Here is a 25,238-nt window from a genome sequence, read left to right as displayed (position 1 = left end):
CTTAAGTAATAAAGGGGCCACCTGGTCTGTACTGACTGAGTATACACCACATCGCGACGCAGCAAATCAGTTGCTAGAGCAGCTCGTATAGGATCTACACATCAAGCACCGGTTGCCATACGGGCAACCAGTCTGCATCCTAAAAATGCTAATATAAGTAAAATGCCTTTACATGATCAAATTACATTCTGGATTGCTCATAAGACCAAAAAGCTGAAAATGGTCTATTCTAACACATCACCCTAAGACAAGCACAGAATTCTGACTATGTGTTTTCCCCTCAAGATGGTGTCATCTATAGAGGATTGCAACTCCAGGGGGAATATATCTGTAAGTATTTATACTACACATGCCACATCCGCATTAGTGGTTCTACCAGATGCACTGAGACAGGTACAACACAAGCATGGAGCTGCATCTGCTCTTGGTTTAGTTATGAAATTAATGGGAATTTTTCTAAACAGTTTCCTCAATTATTTTGAGTAACATTGGTGGAGACGTCACCACTTTGGCAGTGCGGTCAGCAGATGGCACAGATGCCAATTAAGATCAGGAGCTCTGAAGATTATTTCAGAATTATACACATATGTAGGCTGTGACACCTTAGAATCATAAGCCAATAAACCATATTTCAAAACAAAAAGTAAAACTAAGGGCTATGGTAAAGGAAAAAACACACTGGAAATTAAATATAAGTCAAGGTGAGACAAAATAGAAGGAAGGACGGAATTTCTGACAACTCACGAGTCCAGGCAGGATGGTTATAATTTGAGGAACTGTGATCAAATTAAAAGGCCAGATCGCTATCAGTATACTGATAGCTGTTCTTTCCATTCTTTCCCAGACTCTGACATCAAAGGGACTAACAAAAGTGGATGGACCAAGGATAACAGAAAAGATGAGTATGCTAACCAGAAAAGTGAATCAAGATGTGAGGCTGAGGTTAGTGAAAAGAAGAAACAGAAAGGTCTCAACTCCAATGATTTATTTTACAAACTACGTATACTTCTGCAGAACGGGACATCGAGTACAGCACTTCTCAACGGCGCAGCAGAAGTGACAATAGTTGGCCAGACTCTCCATGGGGTTGGCAAATCTCACTAAAGAATACATGCAGGGAGAAACAGCAGATGGACACATTTACCCTCCAGATATAAAGATACAAACTAAGGGAATAATCCACACAAAATAAAAGCAATATTCTGGCCTCATTTATTTATCTGATATTTGTGACATTCTTGCAGAGAATGACTAGCCTCCACTCTTTAGAATTTAGACACCTCGAGGTGATAAAGTAATAGAAGTATCTTCTTCTTTAGTGCCTGAAGACCTCAGGAAAACAATATGCATATATGTGGCTCCAGCCTTGTATAGAAATCAAGCGGTAAGGCACTAAGACTCAGTTCCACGTCATTCCCTTAAGGAGAAAGTCCTAACATCAGGCTCAATATACTCTAAAACCAGAAGCGAAACACAAAATAAAAGCATTTTAGATCAGCTACAATATTAGGCATTATAGTGCCTTGTAGTTCTACAATAAACACCCCTCTTTTTCAGTTTCGAAACCTGATGGATTATACAGAATGGTTTCAGACTATAGAAATTTGAACTTGCACATCCCTACTTATGCTGTACTAAATTCTCATAGCACTCTGACTGATGACAAACGTATTTCAAAGAAAATAAAAAAATAACCCTAGACATTTCTAATGGGTTTTCTTAGCCAACACGTAGCAGCCGAAAGTCTGTATCTAACAGCTTTCTCATTTAATGGGTTTCATTATTGCTAAACAAGATTTCCCATGAGCTATAAGAATAGCCCTGGTTTGCAGCAAGAATTATGGAAATCTTACAGGAAGATCTCGTGGGGCTGTCTTACATTGATGATATTTACATCAATGTCAATGAATTGAATGAACATCTAAGTAGGGTGGACAAGATAGTGACATTATTAACCAAACCTGGATACAAAGGTAAGTTTAAAAAAATTAAAATTGGGCATTTAAATGTGATTTTCCTTGATACAAGTTACCCAGTGAGAGTAATGGTTTTGCACCTGACTTCCTACAGAAAGGTGCTCCCTTGCAAACCTCCAAATACATTAAGAAAATTACAAGCCCTGATGGGATTTCTTAACCTTGGGAGAGCGTATTTGCCACATTAGACAGAGCAGCTGAAGCCCTCATATGATTTAATTTTCCCATATTTGCTCAAAAACAATGGACGAAAAAACATACAACTATCTTATGTGGAATGCAAGCAGACATGTTAGAGACTAAGGTCCTGATTTACTGCTCGACAGATACTGTATCACTAACATGGATATCCTGTCCTGCCTGCCTGCCGCATTATACGTCTGTTTAGATATAATACAGAGGACAGGATATCAATCACTTTGAGACTGAGTAACCAGCCCACCAAGCTCTACAACAGGCTCTAAATGAAATATTTACAGACTAGGGATAATTAAAGTAGACTCATTCAAGGCTGTACATACGTAGTTTCAATTAAGGACAGACAACTCCCATAGCGTGCAAATAGCATTTGTATTTCCCAGCTGAAGCACGGTTCACAACCACAGAGAAAGCTCTTACTTTGGTGTAGATGTTTATATTGAAAGAGTGCCCTTTGGGGCAGGGAAAAATAAACATTACAATGTTTCCTATTCTTATTTGTCACTGGAAGCAGTGACAAAAGCAAGTATAGCTAATACTCACACTCTGCATGAGCTGGGTGCAGTAGGTCGCTTTGTTAACTGCAGTAGATGGAAAGCTTGAATATGACCCTACCCACGCAAGAATACCTACAATATGCACAGAATTTTCACAAACCCTTAAGGTTTTGCCCCTACAAACATACAAGAGTGTATTCTACATGGACTGCTCTGCACGGCCTGCTGTTGGAACTAAAATGAAATACTCTGCAACTTGTGCTGCAGTCCAGGGAATTTTTAAAAAGTACCAAAGTCAACCAGGGACAAACATACACTACAATTTTAGGTGAATACTGCACAGCACACATAAATACATGTTCTATGAATTGCATTACAAAAGACAGATCCTACAGTTCACACACTAAAGAGGCAAATGTAGCCTCCTGTGCTCATGGCTCCAATGTAGATTTACCACATTAGCACTTAAACAGATTTAAAGATTCAAAAGGGAAATAAATTAAAAAAATAACCAACTCTGGGGAAAGGTGGCTATTCTACAAGATAAGTTTCTTTTGGTCCATGTACAGTATAACAAGGCCCATAAAAGTGAACTAGTGCATGATAAAGGGAACTGAGCTACGGACTTTGCTGCAAAAACAGCAAGATTGTCGCTGATATTTTGGCAGTCATAGAGGCAGCACTAAAAGCAGAAAAACCTCCTGACTGCTTTTCCAGTAAATACTTCTACACCCTCAATTCAGATAATGTCCTGATGTTGTTCACACCCAGAGTAAGAGACAGGAATATTCTTAATGAGCAAGCTAGATTAGACCTTATTAAGGCAGCTCATAAGGGAGTGTATGCCCACATAAACATAAATGCTATTATATCAATTCTCCAGCAACAATATTAGTGGCCTATTTACTAAAACAGATTAAAAACTATGTGTGGAAATGTAATATTTGCCAACAGATTAAACATGCCACTGTTCCAAAATCAGAGCACACTCCCCTTACTATCTCTGATCATAATTCTTCTTGATAGTATCGGGCCCATAATAACAGTAAACCGCTATAGATTCATATTAGTTGCTGTTAATTCATGCTCCAGATTACTGTGAGTTTGGTCACAAAGAAACGGCGATGCTCGAGTGATCATAAAAGTCTTGCATCACTACTCAGGCATTCAGGGATGCTATGTTTGCTCTGGGAGTACGACCGCTATACTCGCACCTGTTCTGCCCAGAATGGAAAGGTGCCGTAGAGCACGCCAACAAAAAGCTCAAACAAGCCTTGAGCCCTAGGGTTTTGAGTACAGGACTGAGTTGGCTGCATAATCTGTATGAGTTCAAAAAGCACTAAATAATCTGTCAATAGTAATATTAGGTGACTTTACTCCATAAATGATGTTCTTTGGACTATCTATTTATGTTGTGACTTTGACATCCCAAGAAAGAAGACTGATGCAAAAATGTTTGACTTGGACACTTGCTTACATCTTTTGCAGAATGTCCAAGAGCTCAAATCAAACTCTAATTTGAAGCTTTGTTCCTCTGCCCCCAACGAAGATAAGGGTCATAAAGCTGCTGACAGGTTGTTCTCAAAGTGTGAGAGCTAGTTCAAGAGAAGATCGCTGATAAATAAGTTTTGGGCCATTTACAGATCACCCATTCCAAATCTTGGGGTAGGAGGTACCAGGAAAGCAATCTTGTCTCCACTGCCTAGCTCAAAGAAAAACAACAATCACAACAAAAATCATTATGCAGCTAATTCTATTCAGCAGATGTTTCTTGACACCAAGATGCCTTCGGAGTACAATCATACATCCTCTTCCTGCTGTGAAGGAACTAATCCTAGAAGAATACAGTGATGCTGAGATCCTGAGTCCCATTTTAGGGACTACAGAGCGTGTCATATCTCCAGCATTACATGAGGTGCCAGCTTCTACTGAGGAACCAGAAACTGCCTTTTCAACAATCCCAACAGCTGACACTACTGTTGTTGTTTATCATGATCCACCAGGCGAATCAACATCAATTGAGATGGTAGGATTGCAAGAAATTGCATTGTATGGGACCGATTCTGATGCAAATTTTGATTTAAACAACAGATCAGCACATGCCATAATTCCCCAAATTAACTGATAGCTTCTTGTTTGCTGCTTGTTTCAAGACAGATATCCTATCCTACTGTGGTCCTATTTTTGAATTGCTATTGGAATATATTTCCCTTTGATTATAGCACTGATTATAATTTTGCATTTCCATTATATTCCTGCTAAAACTGAGCCGTTTCCTGTGCAACCACATTTGTCTCACAGAGCATGTCGGAATAATCATGCTGAGAACATTACTGTGTATCCTGTGCTAGACGGCTTAGTTTGGGAAAGGTTCCCTATCAGGTTATGGGGCCCACTGAACTTCTACAATTGCCATACATTTTGAAAGTATCACTAGACTCTTTAATAATTACTGGTTGTTTTTTGCATGCCTAAGCAACACTTGATAACAAAGATCCTAATTTAAATGCCAACAATCACAAATAATTTTTTAAAACATTTTATTCATCAGTACATTCACAGAACCAGTAGTCTCTGTGAAATATGCAATTATACGTGATGGAGCACTGCAGGTTCCTGTCCAAAACAGTTCTAACAAATATTCAAGAAAGATTTTGTTATTTCAACAGTGCTGACATGTCATACTCGTCTGCATTTTAATATTTACAGGACCCAGAAAAACTACAAAAGAACTTGATTTCCAATCACAAACCTGTATATTCTGCATTATCCATGGAAAATATTACAATAAGAGGCTATGCGTATTTGAAAAATAGTAAATGAAAAAAGTGTTTGAGAAACAAAATTATGGCAATTTCATGGGACAGAGGTCTTATGTAGTTAGAGCAAGCATTATACGGAGAGACATGAGTTTCCTGAATAAAACAGTCCTGCAGGCAATTTGCTTGGGATTTGGTTCTATTAGAAATTTGACAAAGTCCTCTTTTCTAAAAGTTAATTCAATGAAGTTTTCAGGGTAGCATTAGAAGGAATGTAACAACTGAATGAATTGATACTGAATGGTTGGCAAAGGAGAAGGAATGTTATAGATCCTGAATTGAATGAAATGAACCAGCATAGCAGCTGCGAAGGAACCTCTGTCCACAATTAGTTAAAAAGTGATTTCAATGATTTCTCTTGGGTCCACATTTCACTAAAGATAAGAGTTTCATGTTTTTGTTAACATATGGAATTTATAAAGAAGTACAGACCTACTCAGAAAAGGAAGCTGCAGAAACAGAGCCTGACAGAGAAATAATGCAAACCTTATTTAAAGGTATTGACAATGGCTTTGAAACACTCAAAACAAGTGTATGCGATAAGTGCTATACGATCATCAGACCTTTATCTCCTAAAGGAAGACATATCTTCTGCAACATAGACATGCTTAGATGCAAGCTATTCTTCAGCTAAATTGAGTGTTGCAGACATTCAAATCTGGTAAAGTGGTATATTCAAACCTTATGCGACTTTCACCCAAGGAATGATGGCTAAGAAAGAAGAAACACACACCCTTTTACTTGTTATGCTTAAAGTACCCCATTTTCTGTGGCACAAGATCCACTTATCATGTGGTTCCTACATAAAGTAATCTCCTTGCCTTTCACTTCCATGACTGACAGAAATATAGGTCCTTACGATTGTATGAAAAATACACTTTTCTTCACCATTCATGGGATTTTCCATATGAAGTTTTGTTACTCTAAAGACAATCCCACATTCATAAGCACAGATGGATGTACTAATGCTCAAGGTCATTCACTCATCTTCGATTCCATTTAGTTGCATGTAGCTTGTAACCCTTTAATGCTAGATTTGAATTGTAAATTATTGGCTTCACTTGTTCCATCCATCCCTTTCCACCATACACTTCTAAGTAACAGTTCTTATGTTAAAGAATAAATTAAATATGCTGAAATATGACCATCTAGTTCTCCTACATGCTAACTGTACAGTGAACTATAACGTTTTGTGGTATTACCTTGTATCCCACTCCAAAGAGGTTATTTGAAAATACTCCTGGGCCTGAAATAGATAGGGTTAATATGAGCTTTTATAAAGTAAACAAACTTGTTGTGATATCCCTCTGTGCACACTGTGTAAGCTTGTTCCCACTTCCCCTTTTGTTCTGTTACCTTACACAGTATAATTTGAATAAATATAAAAAATGTATTGCAATATTAATGCAAAAAGTGGTGTCCTTAAACTAAGCAGCAGAACCTTTGCCTTACAAACTGGCCACTCTGCATCAGACGTTCAAACACCTTTACAAACTCAGTTTCTACTTAATTTTGTTGATTTGCTGCACACCTATCCTTCATTCATAAAATATAACAGACAAAATGCTCTTTTTCAAAAGCACTGGATCTGGCATGCAGACTGGTTTGAAGGCATTTTGGACTCATTCATTCATTCAACAGTTAACCATTTTCAAATAGGTTTGGTGGATTTTTGACAGCCCTTCTGATCACTGGTTATGCCATTTTAAACTTTCTTTTGGGAAAGAAATAAAAGTCTGATTAACAACATGAATAATTTACTATCTCACCAAGAATTAGTGTTGAGACAGCTTGGAATCCTATGTTGGAGGTGAATAGCTAACAGTCCTAAATGAGCACTGGATTCTGTCCTATCACAAGCTAAGTGCTCCAAAAGTGAGTCAGTATTCTGGTACATAAACTGTTGTCACTTAACTACCCAGGAGATTCCTCTTGAAATTATACTTATGGCATCCTTCTGTGTAAAAGAATTACATCGACCACTAAAATTGCACCAAGCCCACTGCCGTGCACTGCAGTTGCCAATACTGAAATATGCAAGGAATGCTGAGCCATCTATTCCACCACCGTTTGCTCAGCAGACAACCTTAACAGCTGGACCACCTGTCCTGATAAGTACTGATTCATAAACAATGTCTCCAACCTTGGATTTCCTGCATTTTTATGACATTTTTTGGTATGTATGCCCAGCCATCTCATAGCTGGGTTCTGAATCAACTGTGAGTAATCGAGCAGTAGATCATTCAGATGCCGTTCCACTAAGTGTTACATCGTCCAAGGTCTGGATTCTGCTGAAATTTTATGACATCATCAACTGGGAAACAGTGAAAATCATTTCAATACAAATAGGAAAAAGACTGTTCTTGCTTTTCATAAATTTAAATGAAGAACAGTGTAAATGGATAGTTTGTACCACTTAGTTTTCCCTTCTTTTTACACCTGGCCGTGATGATCAAAAGTGAAATAATGTATTTCCTTTATCAATCACTTCACATAGAATTTTTATACAACCAAAAATGTTTTAAATACATTTGTCATAAATATCATTCTGGGGATGTTGTAAACACGGACTTCAGACTCTTCTATTTAATTCATACTGAGTGTTTTAACTCTTCTATTTCAATAGTTTAAACTCTTCAATTTCCTTTCTAGAACATGTGAATAGTTAGAGTGCAGAAATACTTGCATACCGTGCAACTACTCCCTAAAGTTATTTGTTGTAACTAGAATTTATTTGATAAAGATAATAATCGAGCAGACATATTTACATCAATGACTGATTGGCCTCTTGCTAAGTTAATCATAAGATAAATTGGCAAGCTTTATCATTATTTTCATTATCTAAAATAGATATATATAACACAGATAAGGTTTTTACAACAAATCTCCTAATAATCATATCCTATAAAACCCAGATATCAGAATTAAGATTAGAGTGGATCTTTGCCAAAGCTATCATAGCCAAGGTCAAGCCAGACTGCAGCACCCACTAAAACTAACGATGAGCAGATTGCCCTTCATGGGTTGCTGTTTGTTTTCCAGAGCTGTACAAAGGCGATAGAAAATAGTACATTGCTATTTCAGAACATTATATAAGCTCCTCACTATTTTTAAAACAGGCATGCTGTGCACACCATCTTTAAATCTAGAAAGTAGGTTTTTGGTTACTGATTCAGCGAACGCTAACCTATCACCTAGAAGTAGCAGCACGAGGGTGTTAGATTTCAATAAATATGTTAGAATTAGTTCAGTTATTCTCATTAGCCATGATATGCTTCAATGCCTCATTATTTAAATTCTGTGTGGCTACCATTCACATTTTGTGCACTAGGCCATGAATTTAAGATAAATGCATATTGTATTTCTTAGTTTTCTTTTGAGTGTATTACTCCTTATAAAAGAGAGTTGGGCGTTCCATAGTTGTCCCTAAATTTATCTTTACTGACTGATCATTACCAGTAAACACAACCTTCTCAACAATGTCCAGTGGGTTGTGTATGGTTTGCAGGCTAACTGGATTTCTAATTCAGGATGGCTCTGGTGCCAGGCGGCAGAATTCCAAAATGTGAGACTCTGTGGGGGAGGGGGTACGTCAGAGAACCAGAGAACTTTTCAGTAGTACAGTTCTTATATTCCGTGATGTTAATTATTGCCTTTCTTTAACTCATTTATTTGTTGTGGCATACAGTATACAGACCCTGTTTAAGCAACTGTGTCTCTGACCTGTCTATGGAAACATTCCATACTGTTCCAGAAACAGAACTTTGAGTGTAAAAGTTATTGTGGTGACAGTTGGAAGCTGGGTGGGCAGATGATGTGGAGAAGTGAATGGGGACAGAAAACTGCAATTCAAAGCAGAAATAAAACCAATGTATATCATAACTGTGTGTATCTATAATACAAAAGTCCCTTATATTATTGAGGAAGGAATGTCTAGTGTTTACACTCTTATTATACACATTGAACATTGGGGGCCGTGGGACCTCTTCACTGGTTAAAGATACTGGCTAAGGACGTGAAGGGGTAAAAAAGTAAACATATACTCCGATGCTATATTGTGCTAGCATTATGCTGCATAATTTGCATTTTCTTGCTGTATAATTTGGTCCTCCCGTGCTGCATAATTCCAGTGGCCCCAATTATAAGGATACTGCAAGGCACAAAGGCACCATACAGAGGAATAAAGTTAAAGGCAAATCGCTTAAATCCTTGGTGTGTTGCTCTTTCATTTGAAAGGCAAGGTATGTTTGCAGACAAAAAGCAGCACAAGCCGAATCTCTAATGCAGAACTAAAATCACCAAAAAGCAGCTAGTAATTTGATGCAAAAAGACATTAAAATAAAGTTAATGAATTTAGTGTAAGATAAAAAAGGCTGTAACTCAAAATGTGTAGATAGGTGCAGAGATTCTATTTTTCCTGTCTTGCCCTACACCATGGAATAAAAATATACAAATTGCTATAAAGATCTTCTTTCTGCTCACTGATCACTCTTCAATTTAGAACAGAGCAGAAAAATGAAAAGCTTCACATTTGTGCAGCTTCATCCCTTGAGTGGAGGTGTCAGCCACCGGCTGACGCCCACGCTACCTATCCAGTGTGGCTATCGACTGACGCTGGTTAGGTTTTAAAAGGTACCTCTTGGTGGGGGTGCCCTTTTGGCATACTGACTGACCCTCGGGCACTTTATTTTGGCCATGGAGATGTTTGCTCTCCCCTGGGGCACAATCACAGTCCCCAGGGGAAAACATATCTCCATGGCCAAGAAAATGAAAGACTTTGAGTGATGTAACTAGTGCCCATGTAAAGCGCACCAATACCTTCGGCCTGAGTTTGTGCTGAATAAAACTGCAACAAAAATAAATATATTGTGTATGAGGGCTGGCCCTTCTCACATACACGTCGACCCAATGAGGGCATATTTATAAGCATAAATATGCCCCCGGTGGCTATTTGTGTTGCCTTGTAAAACAAAACAAAAATAATAATAATAATACAGCACATTGTGATGCCTTGCGTTATTTTGCATCAGGGAGGTGTTCCATGATGGATCAATGGGCATTCACATGTAGCCACCCTCCATCCTTGATTTCTGATGCAAATCCATATTTACAAAATTGTTTTCATGCAGGAACAGGTCTCTTCCTGCACAAAACCTATCCTAACCATAACACAGATACCATTGCACTATGGTGTAAAGGTGTCTGGACTGGAGTATGGCAGCACACAGCCAGTCAGTGCATGGAGAGAGCAGTACTGTGCAATTTCCCGAAAAATATGGCACATTTCTCCTCTCTCCTGGTGCTTGCTGCGTTGTTCCATTTGTCCCATGAACTATGTTGAGGTATTGTGGGTGTGGCAAGCTGAAATAATAGTGAGTCCAGGATGGTGTGACTTGCGTGGATTTTACAAGGTTTTGTTACCCAGAAACTCTTGCAAACTTCAAAATTTGGACAAAAAACAAATTTTTCTCACATTTCTGTGCAGAGCCAGAAAATTTCTACCACCCAGTATTCCTCCAAGTCTCCCAATAACTATGTTACCCCATTAGTGTGGGTGGGCCAAGATAATGTAACACAAAAGGCCCTAAAAAACCATATTGTGAGATTAACAGTAGGGGGCAGCTACGGTATTAGGGTGGAGGTTGGCCTCCAATCATGCAAAACTGCCATCTACAGGCATTTTTATAAAGTAGACAATCACGAAATTCCAGGGTGGTGTATCTTGCATGGATCCCTTGATGTTTTCTTACCCACAAAGTCTGGGAAATCTCAAACTGTGCCTAAAATCAAGCATTTTACATTTCTGTGAAGGGAACGTTTGGAATCAACAGGAATTCACAAAATTCCTATAACTCAGTGTTACCCCAACTTGTCCCGATAAAAATGCAGCCCCACCTGTGTGACTTGGGCTACAGGCCTGTGGCAGGAACGGATCAAATGAAGGTCAGTCAGAGTCCCCTCGCGAGGACTAATTTTTTAGCATCTGGAATTATGGTAATCTGCAATTATGGTAATCCGAAATTATAGTAAATAAAAATTCCAGTATTCAAAATAATGGCAGATCATAATTGTGTATCTGGAATCATGGGAGTACATGTATGTCTTGTGTACATCAGTCACTTCAAAGATACCACCACATTGAAATCACTGATTGCAGCTGGTCTTCAACCTAACCCATAAAGGAATGAAGATTAGCTGAAAACATCCCCTTCCAGGAAAGAGGAACAGCAAAAATATAGATACGTATGCAGTGTCAGAAGTCCTTCTCTACACCTTACACTGAAAAAGTACAGGATGTGGCAGATACTACTTGTGATGTACTGGCTGAAACAGGGCATTCACTTGCAGAGGGAATGCTCACACTTGAATGACTTGAAAACTCAAAGTGTCAACATGTTCAAGGAACACTTTTTCCCCCAGTTCAGTGCTTTAAATGGGCCGGTACTCTCCGGTACTGAGTACCGGCACTTTTTTATTTTGAGAGGGAGAGTACCGGCATATCTCAAGAAAAAACGTAATACTTTTAATTGGAGAGTACCGGCACTTCTCAGAAACAACCAGGTACTCTATTACAGAGTACCTGCACTTCTATTTTTCCATTTAAAGCACTGCCCCAGTTCTACTAGCAATCTTGGCATCTCCCACCCACATATGAAGGAGGTCGGGCCAAGAATGACACAGTACAACTGATACCAGCCAGTATATATTTAATGGAACAGCACCAGCATTCATATGCCAGTATGTTGTTCCTGCTGTCACTGATGTGGTAACTAAAAAGGCATAGGGTGTTCAGAGACTTGGAGAGATGTAGATACACTCGCGTAAGCATGACTGAAGCAGTAAACTATTGGTCATGGTCACTCTTTCTTCTGTTAGCAGGATCTGTGCTACATGTAGTTCGACATGTGGAACAAGTGCAGCAAATGGTTGATTTTTTTTATTGGATAACATGCTTTGTTAATTCAACTACTAAGACTTCTTTCCTTACAATGTTTATTTGCACTAGGCTTTATGAATTGAGTAGTATTGTGTTTATAATGTTTACTGTTTCTGTCTCAGAATAATACATTTTTATCCATTGTCTCCCTCCCACAGACATTTTCACGGAGGTCAAGTGTGTCAATTGTTCTGATAAAATGTCAACCTAATTTTATTAACAAAATATGCCTACAACATCCCCTAATAGTTTTCTACTGCCAGACCTTGTTTGTGGGGCCAAGGGGCAAGCAAGGGTAGAGACTTGGGGGATCAAGGGGAAAAGACTGCACTTTCCCATCCTCCATAACCCTACCCTGTTTCACTTCCACCATCTACCAAGTGGCATTGCTACAAGTAAACTAATCAATGGCCCCTTCAGTTAAAGACCTATTAGGTTTTCTAAAGAAGCTTTGCCTTCTCTGTCCCCACTTCAGTGTCTAGGCCTCCTCCCCACAGCTTCGAGAATATCAGCAATACATTTCAAATGTCTAATAAACAACATCACCTGCATCTTGTGTACAAGATCCGATTTGGGGTATCTAAAATGGACCCCACAAGCCTCACTAATCTGGTCCACTCATACACAACAAGGGTGCACCACACAGTCTACACCCAAACACTCAGAACTACATTTGGGATGTTAGTGTCATGATCTGGGTTAGCACACAGAAGTGGAACCACTTCCACTACCCATGCCACCACAAAATGTCTGTGTGGGCTGTTTTACAGGCTGAGATGGTAGTTGCTGATAACAGACAAGATCCCGGAGTATCCTCTGAACATCCTATATTGCTGACAAAGATGGCAAGCAGGGGAAAGTAACCCCAACGAGCGTGCTGAAGCTTTGCTGTCTTTACATTTTCCTAAAGCTGCATTAGTTTTCTTGCCAAAGTGCCTAGATCCATCAAATGACATGTCCATTAGGGAAGCCTGGTGAAAAGCCTCACAGCATGTCATTCACTTGTAACACTGGTGATCACAGCACAGGTGACATAATTTGCAGTGTCCAGTCCAGAAAGTAGAACATATTTCACAACATCCTGACCATTATATACCATAAAAGCAAAGGTGCTTTGTATGTCCTCTGGCAGAGCTGCCAAAATCGTGCATGCCACGTCCCATAGAGTGTTTGTATGACAGCCCAGAAGACAAACTGCATCCAGAAAGCATAATGCCAAACTGGCACAAGAAAATAGTTTTTGCCAATAGCATTAACTCTCTGATTCTCTGTCCTGAGGAGAGTTAGGGGAAGAATGCAGGTTTATCTTACTTGTGGAGGCCTATACTATAATGTCGTCCGGCACTGGATGTTGCGTCAAATTCTGAATCGCCTTGAGCTGGCCTGAGGCACCTCGCAAAGGGGCAACTCACAGACTAAACAAACTGGTTTTGAACAAGCAGCCAAAAAGAGAGTTAGTAAAGGCATCACTGAGCGGCAAGAAGGGCTCACATATCAATAGCCTAGATTGCAAATTTGGTTTTTAATGTGTCAACCCATCCAACCGTTCATATATGGGTCTTCATCAGGACAAAAGGGGAGGAACCTTGATGAATTGGTGGAAAGATGGAAACGTGGGCAGTTGAACATGTTAACTACAAATTACTTGTAGTGTCAAACTGAACTTGAATTTTGAGTTTTCTGTATTGAATTATTGCACTAGATTGTCAACAATGATATTGAAATGTTGTTCTTTTTAAGAAACACTAGCGTACTTTTGCACTATTTTCATTTATCAATTTCAGTGTGCCATTTTTGGAGAACCTATTGCATCATGTTTTGCATTTCAGTAATATTCTGCTGTAATAAAAAATCAGATTGGTCATATTATTTTGTATCGGTTTCTTGCCATAGAAGCATAGACATAGTAAGCTTCTCCCAAGAGAACCATTGTTTCCAAAAATATGTATACCCAAGTTCCAAGGGATATTCGGTTGCCTGTAATTACTTCTGCTATTATAGGGCTTTAGGCATGGTCCATTGCCATAGTGAAACAGCCTAACTTCGCCCAGGGTCAGCTGGAGCTGAGGAAAGACCCACCAGCAGAAGTTGAACTGGAGAACTCAACAAGGTCCAGGGAGCCAAAGGAAGTTGGAATTAACTTAAAGAGCTGAAGCATCACCTGCTTAACCTTCTTCAGAGTCAACAATAGCATGGGAAGTTGAGTCATATTGACTCCAAGTTTAGTATAGGGTTAGAGTCACCTATAAGTAAGGTACCATGACAGAAAACTCCTTACAGATGGGGCATCTGGATGTCAAGAGCTTCGAATGTGCTTCTTGTACTTTTGCTTTGATCTATCTTTGGACTAGCTTTCTTCTTCCTCTTAGACCCACCAGAACAGGGGTGCCTTGACCAAAACCAGCTTCACTTCTAGGGTTCCTTGAAGCAGAGTTTGGCTTCTTTTCTGCAAGACCTTTGGGTACATCAAGAAACACTTATAGCATGCTTGGTCCTGAGGAACCATAAGAAGACACTGGGTGGGTCTGTCACTGACATCTGCTCCCAGCAGCTGCGGCTTGGCTTGAAACCCATCATCATCGCCGGAGACGCTTCAATGCACGCGGCCAAAGTTAAGAGTTTGAGCATTTGGTGAAAAACTGAAATCACTAGCAACGGAGGTCAAGTTTACAGGCATGGAAAAAGAGAAACTGACATCAGTATATGATGGTGGCACTGTTAATCAACTTCATGTCTTGAGGCAAGTCCTAGACACAACAGAAGTCAATGGTTCCACCTGTCAATATGGCGGAGCTACTGCAAGAGCTTTCAGATTCAATCTGTCACCTAGAGAGATTCAAAAGGTAAGGAATTGGTGGTCATAATTAACCATCAGAGGTCCTTACAAGAGTATTCGTTTGGACGCTGAAGTTAGCGTTCAAGCCGGAGAAGCAGAGTCAAAAGTCTACAATGTACCATTACAATTTTTGCTGAAAACTAGTTGCTTGAATATTAACCACCACAATTTAGAGTCAAAAAAGGTAATGCGTCAAAAAAGGTAATGCTTATTTGTAGATGATGCTTACTGAAAAAGTAGGCTTAAAAAAAAACAATGTGCACTCCCACAAAAGTAAACAGATCTTGTAAGCACTGTGTGTGCAAAGCAATCAATCATGTCATCATACCACAAGATAAATGATTTGCTGCGGGAGAATATGAGACAAAGATTATAGAACTGAGTTTTTGGAACTATAATGGATTATGTTTCTGATTTATACGTCCTCAGAATTCAGGGGACTCTCCTATCATAAGTATGTGAGGGTGCTGAGCCTTTTCTCACTAGTCATGAAACAACGCTTACAACAGAGGAACACTAACATCATTGATACATGAGCCTCACGTGGTACCTTCCTTTGTGGAAACCAGAGGTCTGCGGACGGGGCACTACTGACCACACTGCTTGTGCATACGTACCACCCAATGTGGAGGTCGTTTGTTTTCATATTTAGCCCCCTTTCATAGGAACAGCTTAGTTCTTCAAATTAGCTCTTGCCTAAATTTTCAGAGGTTTAAAAAACTGCTGAAAATTTGTCCTTTCTAAGTAACTTCTGCTGTCTTTCTCCTGAGACTGCTGTATCCGTGCCGGCATACTCCTCTGGGAGTTAACTGTACACTACACAATCATAGATAATAGAACATTAAGGAAGTGATACAGTTCATTGAGCTACCTGTTATATTGATTGGTATATACCACACTGATGGGGATGAAGGGGACCCTTAGATAGAGGGGGGGAGTTAAGAGTCGCTCTGATCGGGTGATGAGGTGGAGTATTTATTTTAAGTCAATACTCATATGTTGCAAACCCTTTTAGTAGTCACGTAGGTGGATACATATCCTGGAACCCATGTCAATTTATGATATTTAACAAAATTATCATTTGACCTATGATAACATGTTCAATAAAAAAAGTGATGATCGTGAAAAAGTACAATTCTTCATACAATTACAACCCCCCACATGTAGACGAGGCAGGGCATAGCATTACGCTTGTGTATCTTGCTTAATTTATGACATTTTGTGTAACGGTTGTAACATGAATTTCTCGAAATCACACCATTACATCATGTGGAAGTTGTGAAACAAGCGAATGACCACATGGTTCGTGGCTGTTGCTTGTGGCACTTGGCAGGAACTTAATGCAAAATCTCGCATCCAACGGATATTATAGTGAGATATAGTATCAAGTGACAGATTTCCATTTTCCGCAATTTAATTTATTTTTCTGAAAGTTTGCTACATTTATGTGAAATGATTACGAGTCTACTGCATTCTCATTATGAAGACATTTTATGTGATCACATTGGAACATGATTTTTTGGGTGTATTAATACCTCCAAAACAATTGTCTTCTAAAATATTGCTGTGTGTTTGTGATGAAGTCCATCGGGCAACCTGAATGAAAATAACACATTGAGCAAACTCTTGAAATAAGCTGATATACAAATCTCAATAGCAACGCAGCAAATCAGTGAGATAGAATTAATTATAATGCCATGTCATTAACACATGCTGGGCCTCTTGACAGCACTGGAGGAATACCATAAAGCGACGATCTACCTGCCAAACCCAGGGATGGCGGAAAGAACACTGAGTTACTGTCAGCAGAGCCCCAGTTGGCGACGGACGGGCATCTGCCACTGTGCCACTAGGTCACAGAGATAATCACGCCCCTGCCTATTGAATGCAAGGTACCCATCACGGACTTTCCCCGCCAGTGTCCGCCAGGCACTGCATGGCAGTCCAGCTGCAAACCGAAGGGAGTTTTCCTGCGTCAGGTTCATTTAAGTTTTTTTTTTTTTTTTTTAGAGAAAACAAGGTTTCACTTTGGGGTTGGTTTCTCTCAAGAAAACGTTTTCTGAGCAGGTGCTTTAAACATATGTCCGCACAGAAATCCGACAGTACTGTGAGGGGAGCCGCCACAGCTCACTTCATTACAGCCAGGGATCTCTAAATAGGCTGGATGGTCCCCTGCCAGGTTGGCGAGGGACATGGCACTGTGCGCCAAGATCGAATGACCCTATTGTACTTGGCCCCAACAAAATGAAGTTCATACTATGCAAAACGTCACGTTTAACGTAGTAGCGTCTTTCTATAATGCTTCACAACAGAAGCGTTGCGTTTTCCCAAGAAACACAGCAATTTAATATATTACGTTTACATTTTATGAAAAAAAAAAAAATGCCAGTACACTTTGAAGTAATTAATTTACTACAATGTCGATAAAAATAAGATTGCTTTATTATAACTCAAGTACACACGTATACATAAACTGAGTACTGTGTGTCTGACCACGTTACTTGTATGACGAGAACTTAGCTAGAGAGCAAAGGAGAACTCTACGTGGAGAGGGGCTTTGCCAAGGGTAACGCTGTAGGGCAGTCAACAGGGCGAAGATAAATGACCCAGAGCGAGTTTCCAGTGTAACATAGAATTAATAACGTAGAGCTAAAGTAAAGCTAAGGTCGAAGGTTAGGTGGCAAAAGCAGAGGTAGAGCTGCGGAAGAGAGGGTTGGTGGGGTGAACATGGATGCAGTCAGAGGTCTTCAGAGATAGCGTCCTGTTGGTTACTGTGTGCGAAGACTGCCCATGTAGTTGAATTACTAATTTAAACATGGTTACCTGAAGCAAAGGTACATAATTTTCAGAGATAAACATTCTTTCATCTATTAGACCAGAAAATACACCGTTGTTAAAGTCGACAATATTTCACTGTAATCAAGATATCGGAATTTAGCTTGTACCTGTGGGAAAATGGCAATGCATTCTGGGTAGGTTCAGCCCTTGGTTCGGAGTTTTGTATCACTTCTGGGGTGGTTCTTTCATCGTCTGTACCATTGATGCTTTCTGGTGTCAAAGGAGATTGGATGTCGCCTCCAGCAGATTCCTTTAAAACAAAGTAATCATATTATTTGTCAACATGAGCAAAACGCGAAAGAGATAATCTAAGCCTACAGAACGTCACTGCACAATTAGTAGGACAAATCTCAATAAACCGCACGTTCAAAACTAGGCTAAGCATAAACTAAAGCCAGTAGTGGATAAACATACCTTATCTTCTCACAAATATATCTGGCGTTGCCCTATGCTGTTTTTTTGCATCAAAGTAGCCGATTGTCCCATCTACTCCAGTCACAAGGTGGTTACAACAGGTCAGGTGCTTTCACCACATTTTGCAAGTACAAAGCATTTACAGGTTACAAAACAGAATAAATCAAAAACACTGAAAACATATCTTGAAAAACTGTTTGCCATATTTTAGGTTTTCTTGTTTTCGTCTTCAAAAAAGTTGCTGATGTCAGGTGGAGATATGATGAAGTGCTTTTCTCCCACATTTTTGAAGCCACCATTAGAGGGGTACGTGTCAAGGAGGTCACTCCATCGTGAAATATAGGAGGAAGCCATGAGAAAAATATATCTTCACCACATTTACTTCCAAATAGGTCTGATATTTTTGCACATCAGTACCACGTTAATCCAGGACAAGGTCACAAAGGGCAATGCACATAAATATCTCTATTTTCTACGTAGAATCAGAATATGGTATCTCTCACCACATCAGGGGTCCTTTAACACTGGTGTAGGATGCTGGCTCTGTATATAATATATCAAAATGAGTGTGCACAGAGTCCAGGGGTTCCGCAGTGGTTTAACAGAGGCTAAAGTAGATAATACTAATGCTCTCTTTTGTGGTGTGTGGTCGAGCAGTTAGGCTTATCAGAGGGTACTGCAAAGCATTTGTTGTACACACACGGACAACAGAAGAAGCACACACTCAATGACTCAAGACCAATGGTTTTTATAAAGCAAAAATATATTTTCTTAATTTATTTTTAGAACCACAAGATTCAAGTTGCAGGTAAGTACTTCGATAGTTTCGTATTTCACACATGAATCAATAGCACTTTGTTTGAAATCGATAAGTTATACAGTTTTTGAAATATTGGCAATTATCTGTTATAAAAGTTGACAGTTTCAGAAAAAGTTCCTGGGGGGAAGAAAAGTTAGATTGATTTGCAGGTACATACAACACTTACAGTTCCAGTGTCCGGGGTTAGGAAGTCCACAGGTTGGGATTCAAGTTAACCCTGATCACCCACCACCAGCAAAACAGGGCTGGCCAGGTGCAGAGGTCAAAAGTGAAGTGGACTCCTATTGGGACAGGGGGCACTCGGAATCAGGTCTGCAAGCCGGAAAGTACCCGCGCCTTCAGAGGGAAGACCTGGAGGGTTTAGAGGAGCCCTGGGGGGGGGGCACAAATAGGCACCAAACACACACCCTCAGCTGCACTGGGGCGGCCGGGTGCATGGTGCAAACAAGGCTTTGAGTCTCCAATGATCCTCTATGAGGGCACCCCAGGGGTCACTCAGAGGCTGCAGGTGAGGTACAGGAGGACGTCTCGGAAACCACAGACTCGACAGGGAGGAGGGACGCCTGTTGCACGTTGCTGCACTGGAGGTCGGGTTCTCCAAGGCCTGGGAGCTGCGGGAGCAGTGTGTCTTTAGGCATCGGACATCTTCGTCTGGAGCTTTTGCGGTCAGGGGTGTCCTCTTGATTCCCTTTGCAGGCATCGTCGTGGAGGGGTGGAGAGGCCAATCCAAGATGGGCACTTGCTCAGAATCGCCTGGGAATCCTCTCTAGTTGATTGGGCCACCTGGACACAGGCCATGGGCATCCGGGTAGAGAGTGGTCAGGACTCTCGCATTCAGAGTGAGGCTGGATTCCTTAGTTGTTGTTTCTTCTTGGACACGGCCCCTGTCCACTGGAGTTCTTGGTCCTTTTGGGTGCAAGGTAGTCCTCTGAAGCGTGCCCAGGGACACAGTAACATGAGGCCTGGCCTTTGAGACTTACCACCAGGTGTTACAGTTCCTGCAAGAGGGAGGTGTGAAGCACCTCCACCAAGAGCAGGCTTTGTTTCTGGCCACAGAGAGCACAAAGGCCCTCATCCTAGGGGATCAGAAACTTGTCTGCTAGTGGCAGGCTGGCACAGACCAGTCAGTCCTACACTACATGATTGGGTAAAATGCAGGGGGCATCTCTAAGATCCCCTCTGTGTGCTTTTTAGAATAAATCCAACACTGGCATCAGTGTGGGTTTACTGTGCTGAGAAATTTGATACCAAACTTCCCAGTACTCAGTGAAGCAATTTTGGAACTGTGGAGTTCGTAATGACAAACTCCCAGACAACATACTTAATATGGCCACACTGCACTTACATTTTCTAAGAATGGACACTGTAGGGGCATATTGCTCATGCAGCTATGCCCTCACCTGTGGTATAGTGCACCCTGCCTTAGGGTTGTAAGGCCTGCTAGAGGGGTGACTTACCTATGCCACAGGCAGTGTTTTGTGGGCATGGCACCCTGAGAGGGATGTCATGTCGACTTTGCCTTCTTCTCCCACCTGCACATACAATCTGCAATGGCAGAGTGCATGTGTGGTTTAGGATGGCATAACACATGCTGCAGGTGGTGAGGCAAGACAAGAAGACAAGAAGACCTGGAGCTGAGGATGCACTCACTTTGAACTCCCTCACAAAAACACAGGGAGCAGTTATTGAATCAGAACAGCCCATATGATTTACTGGCGCTTCCATCAATGAAGGGCATGGCACAGTTGAGGCATGGACAGGGAAGTGGGTGAGAATAGTATGGATCTGAGGAGTGCTCCTTTTCCCCTAGAAGGCTGCAGGTCTAAACCCCAGACACATCCCTCCCCTCAACTAGACACAGCAAAGAGACTTGGGCCCTCATTATGACTTCTGCAGTCAAAATAGTTGACCGCTGAAGTAACGCCCACCAGGAGACCGCCAGTGTGATGGCGGTCTTGAGACCGCCTTATTATGACTTCTAGCAGCTCTCCACCATAAACTGGGCGGAGACCCGTCAGCAGCCATACTGGCGGTCAGCAGTCTAGTGGAGGTTGCTCCACTGGCACCACCACGTCATCAGACACCACCTGCCGTATTACAACTTTGGAATTGGTGTGGCGGTGTTGTGGTGACGAGGCAGTGCCAGGGGAACAAGCCCCATGGACCCCGTTCCCTCCCGGACGACCACCAGGTAAGGTGATCAACCTACAGGGAAAGGTGGGGTGTTGTGTGCGTGAATGGGTGTGTGTTTGTGTGTGTGTGTGTGTGTGTGTGTGTGTGAATGGAGGGGGATCTGGGGGTGATGTGTGTGTGTGCGTGTGTGTGCAAGTGACCATGTGCTTGTGTGAATGCGTGTATGCAACGGGTGGGGTGAGTATTGTGGCCATGTGTGCATGTATGTGTGAATGAGTGAGCGTAGATGTGTGCGTGTATGTATGTGTGGATGTGTGCATGTATGTCTATGTCTGGTGCGTGGGTGGATCGGTGGGGCCAGTACAGGGGTGTGGGAGGTCAGTACAGGATCGGGGGGGTCAGTACGGGGATCGGGGGGGTTGCGGGTTGCTGCTTGGGGGAAATGGGGGGCTCCTGATGGGGGTCAAGGGTGGTGGGGGCTCCTAAAGAGAGGGGGGTTGGGGAGTCCTGTAATGGCGAAAGGAATTGGTATTCCTGTCGCCAGTGTCCTTACCGCCAGGGATTTCGTGGCGGGGCTGCCGCCACGGATCCCTGGTGGTAAGGATACTCATTATACCGCAGGCGGTGTTAGGTGGCCCGCCAGGTCGAAGATGGTCAACCTTCGGCCAGGCGGTCCCACGCCCCTGGCGGTACAGACGGTGAACTGCAATGGTCATAATTGGGCGGTCATGCACTGACATGCTGCTGGTGGTCTGGCCGCCCCGCCGGCGTGGCGGGGCAGGACCGCCAGGGTCATATGCCCCCTTGTCTTTTTGGGCCCACGTTGCAAATGGCGATAGTGGTGATGGGAGCCGCTGCCTACTAGGGCTGCCACAATACCACAAGGAAGGCTTGGGCGAGCAGTGCGGCTGGGCGGCAGACTGGATTGCACACGATCAGATCGAGTCTGCGAAACTGCATGTGTAGGCCAGAGGCTCATAGGACTCATTGAAGCATAAGGATAAGTTACTTACCTGTAAATCCTAGTTCTCTTCCAGGGGTATCCTCATCAAAGTCATAAACATTGAATATTCCCGCCCTTGTGCGGGGACCCCGGAGCATATATAAAATACACACATATAAAGTATGAAATATGCACGAAAAAAATATATATAGCATTTTTAGTAGACAAATGTTCATACTAAACTCATATATACATGTGTAAAACAGCAATGCAGGCTATAATCATAAACAGGCTAAAATGCTTTATTTCTATGGAGTTTTTTATTTTTATTTTTTTTAATCTTTCCAAAATTACAATAAGAGAAAAAATATCTACCAAAGCCCCACAACTGGGCTTAGGGAAATAAGCAGTAGTAATCATCAGAGAAAAAAAAAAGAGAAAAAACTACATTGAAAAACAATGGAGCATTCTTAGCCAATAGGCTGCATGCAGGTTAACACAGGAGAACCATAAAAACTTTGGCACCGTGCCTTTAGGACCCTGAGCACCTCCAGTATCCCACCATGCCTCAGGGGTGAAGGAGAGGTGACAGTTGGTTCACAGTTAGGTCAGTACTTTTTTACGGTGACAAGCTGTGTAGCCGATTCGAAAGATAGTCTGTCCTGCACTTCTAGGAGACGTGCGTCCGGGGAGGAGGGTGGGTTGTTTATGACTTTGATGAGGATACCCCTGGAAGAGAACTAGGATTTACAGGTAAGTAACTTATCCTTCTCTTCCAGGGGATCCTCATCAATAGTCAAACATTGAATAGATTAGCAAGCCCATCCCTTGACTCTGCGGACTGTCCAATAGAAGTGCAGGAATAGATATGTATCATGCAAACAAATTTCTCAGAGAGGCTTGCCCCACTTGGGCGTCTGCTCTTGCATCTGAGTCCAAACAGTAATGTCTAGTAAATGTATGTACAGACTTCCATGTAGCAGCCTTACAAATTTCAGATATTGGAACATTGTTAAGGAGGGCAGCAATAGACGCTTTTCCTCTTGTGGAATGCGCTTTAGGTCTAGCAAGTAGTTGTTTGTTAGCCAACTGGTAAGCATTAACAATACAAGAAACTATCCATCTTGATATGGTTCGTTTAGATGCTGCCTCTCCTGTCCTCAAATGACCATAATTTAGAAACAAGTGGTTGGAATGTCTAATCAATTTTGTTTTATCCAAATAAAATTTTAGCACTCTTTTCAGATCTAGGGAGTGCAACGCTTTCTCCGCCGGAGTCTCCGGATTGGGGAAGAACGTTGGTAGAGAAATAGTCTGATTGATGTGGAATTCTGACACCACCTTCGGTAGGAATGATGGGCGAGTTCGCAGAACTACTCTATTGTCGTGAAAGACTGTGTACGGTTCTTTGGAGGACAAAGCTTGAATTTCACTGACCCTCCTTGTGGAAGTGATGGCTACCAAAAAAGCCGTCTTCCACGTAAGGTGTTGCAAAGAGGCTTTGTGTATAGGTTCGAAAGGAGGGCCCATAAGTTTTGACAGTACTATGTTCAGCTCCCATGGAGGGGAGGGTTTCCGAATGGGCGGAAAAACTTTTTTCAAACTTTCTAAAAAATCCTTGACTACTGGTTTCGTAAAGAAGGATTCCTGAGAAGGTGACTTACGATAGGCTGTAATGGCAGATAAATGTACCTTAATAGATGATACCTGCAGACCGGATTTTGACAGATGGAGTAAGTAAGCCAGTATGACCTCCTCCTGAGCTCGTATGGGATTCTGACCTTGCTGACGGCACCATATGTAGAACCTCTTCCACTTAAACGCGTAAGTTCGCTGCGTGGAAGGTCGTCTGGACTCCTTCAAGATGTTCATGCATTCCTGCGAGAGCCCTAGGTGCCCATACTGCAGGAATTCAGGAGCCATGCTGTCAAGCTCAGAGAGGGTAGGTTAGGGTGCAGGACCCTGCCTTCCATCTTGCTCAGAAGATCCGGTCTGCACGGCAGCCTCCTGTGAGGTTGTTCCGATAGGTTGAGGAGATCTGTGTACCAGAACTGACAGGGCCATTGCGGAGCTATGAGAATCATTCTGGTGCTGGATCTGTAAAGTTTGTTAATCACTGCCGGTATGAGGGGGATCGGTGGAAAAGAGTAGAGAAATATCCCTGACCAGTCGATCAACAGGGCATTCCCTCGAGTTCCCGGACGGTAGAACCTGGACACGAAGTCTGGGCATTTCTTGTTTACCTCGTCTGCGAAGAGATCCAATTGAGGCCGAACCCATTGAGCGAAGATGTCTTCGACGACTTCGCCGTGTAGGACGCAATCGTGGGCGTCCTCTAGGTGTCTGCTCAGGAAATCTGCTTCCACGTTTTGTTGACCTGGAAGGTGAACCGCTGTAAGTGACATTCCTCTGGCCAGGAGCCAATGCCAGATTGTTTGGGACTCCCGAGATAGGGGTATGGATCTCGTTCCCCCTTGTCTGTTCAAATAATACATTGTGGTTGTATTGTCCGTTTGTATTAGGAGAGATTTCCCCTGAATCGAAGGAGCAAAAGACTTGAGAGCTAGATGGACCGCTCTGAGCTCCAGCAGATTGATGTGGTACGTCCTTTCGTTGTCGGACCACAGGCCCTGAGCTTGAAGGGGACCTAGATGAGCCCCCCATCCCTGAAGAGACGCATCCGTTACCAGAGTGTCGGATGGAATTACCTGGTGAAACGGAGCCCCTACTGACAGGTGAGGTCTGTGCATCCACCATTGCAATGACTGACGTGCTGCTATCGGCAGCCGCACTCTGTCCTCCCAGCGACCTGTCCTTTGGCTCTAGT

General features: G+C 42.0%; 1 protein-coding gene across 2 annotated transcripts in view; it reads right to left on the bottom strand.

Annotated features, from left to right (window-relative positions):
- The window catches only part of HOMER1 (homer scaffold protein 1), a 720,670-nt gene that overhangs the window by 352,310 nt on the left and 343,122 nt on the right, over positions 1-25,238 (bottom strand). For both annotated transcript variants that reach the window (XM_069223247.1, XM_069223237.1), the window contains exon 5: positions 18,209-18,351. In XM_069223247.1, the coding sequence (XP_069079348.1) occupies positions 18,209-18,351 (143 nt within the window). The remainder of the gene's footprint in view (positions 1-18,208; positions 18,352-25,238) is intronic.

This window comes from Pleurodeles waltl, chromosome 1_1 (genome assembly GCF_031143425.1).
Source record: "Pleurodeles waltl isolate 20211129_DDA chromosome 1_1, aPleWal1.hap1.20221129, whole genome shotgun sequence".
NCBI classification, from domain to species: Eukaryota; Metazoa; Chordata; class Amphibia; order Caudata; family Salamandridae; genus Pleurodeles; species Pleurodeles waltl.
The sequence above is the reverse complement of the archived record's forward strand: the minus strand, read 5'-3'. Positions and strand labels throughout refer to the sequence as shown.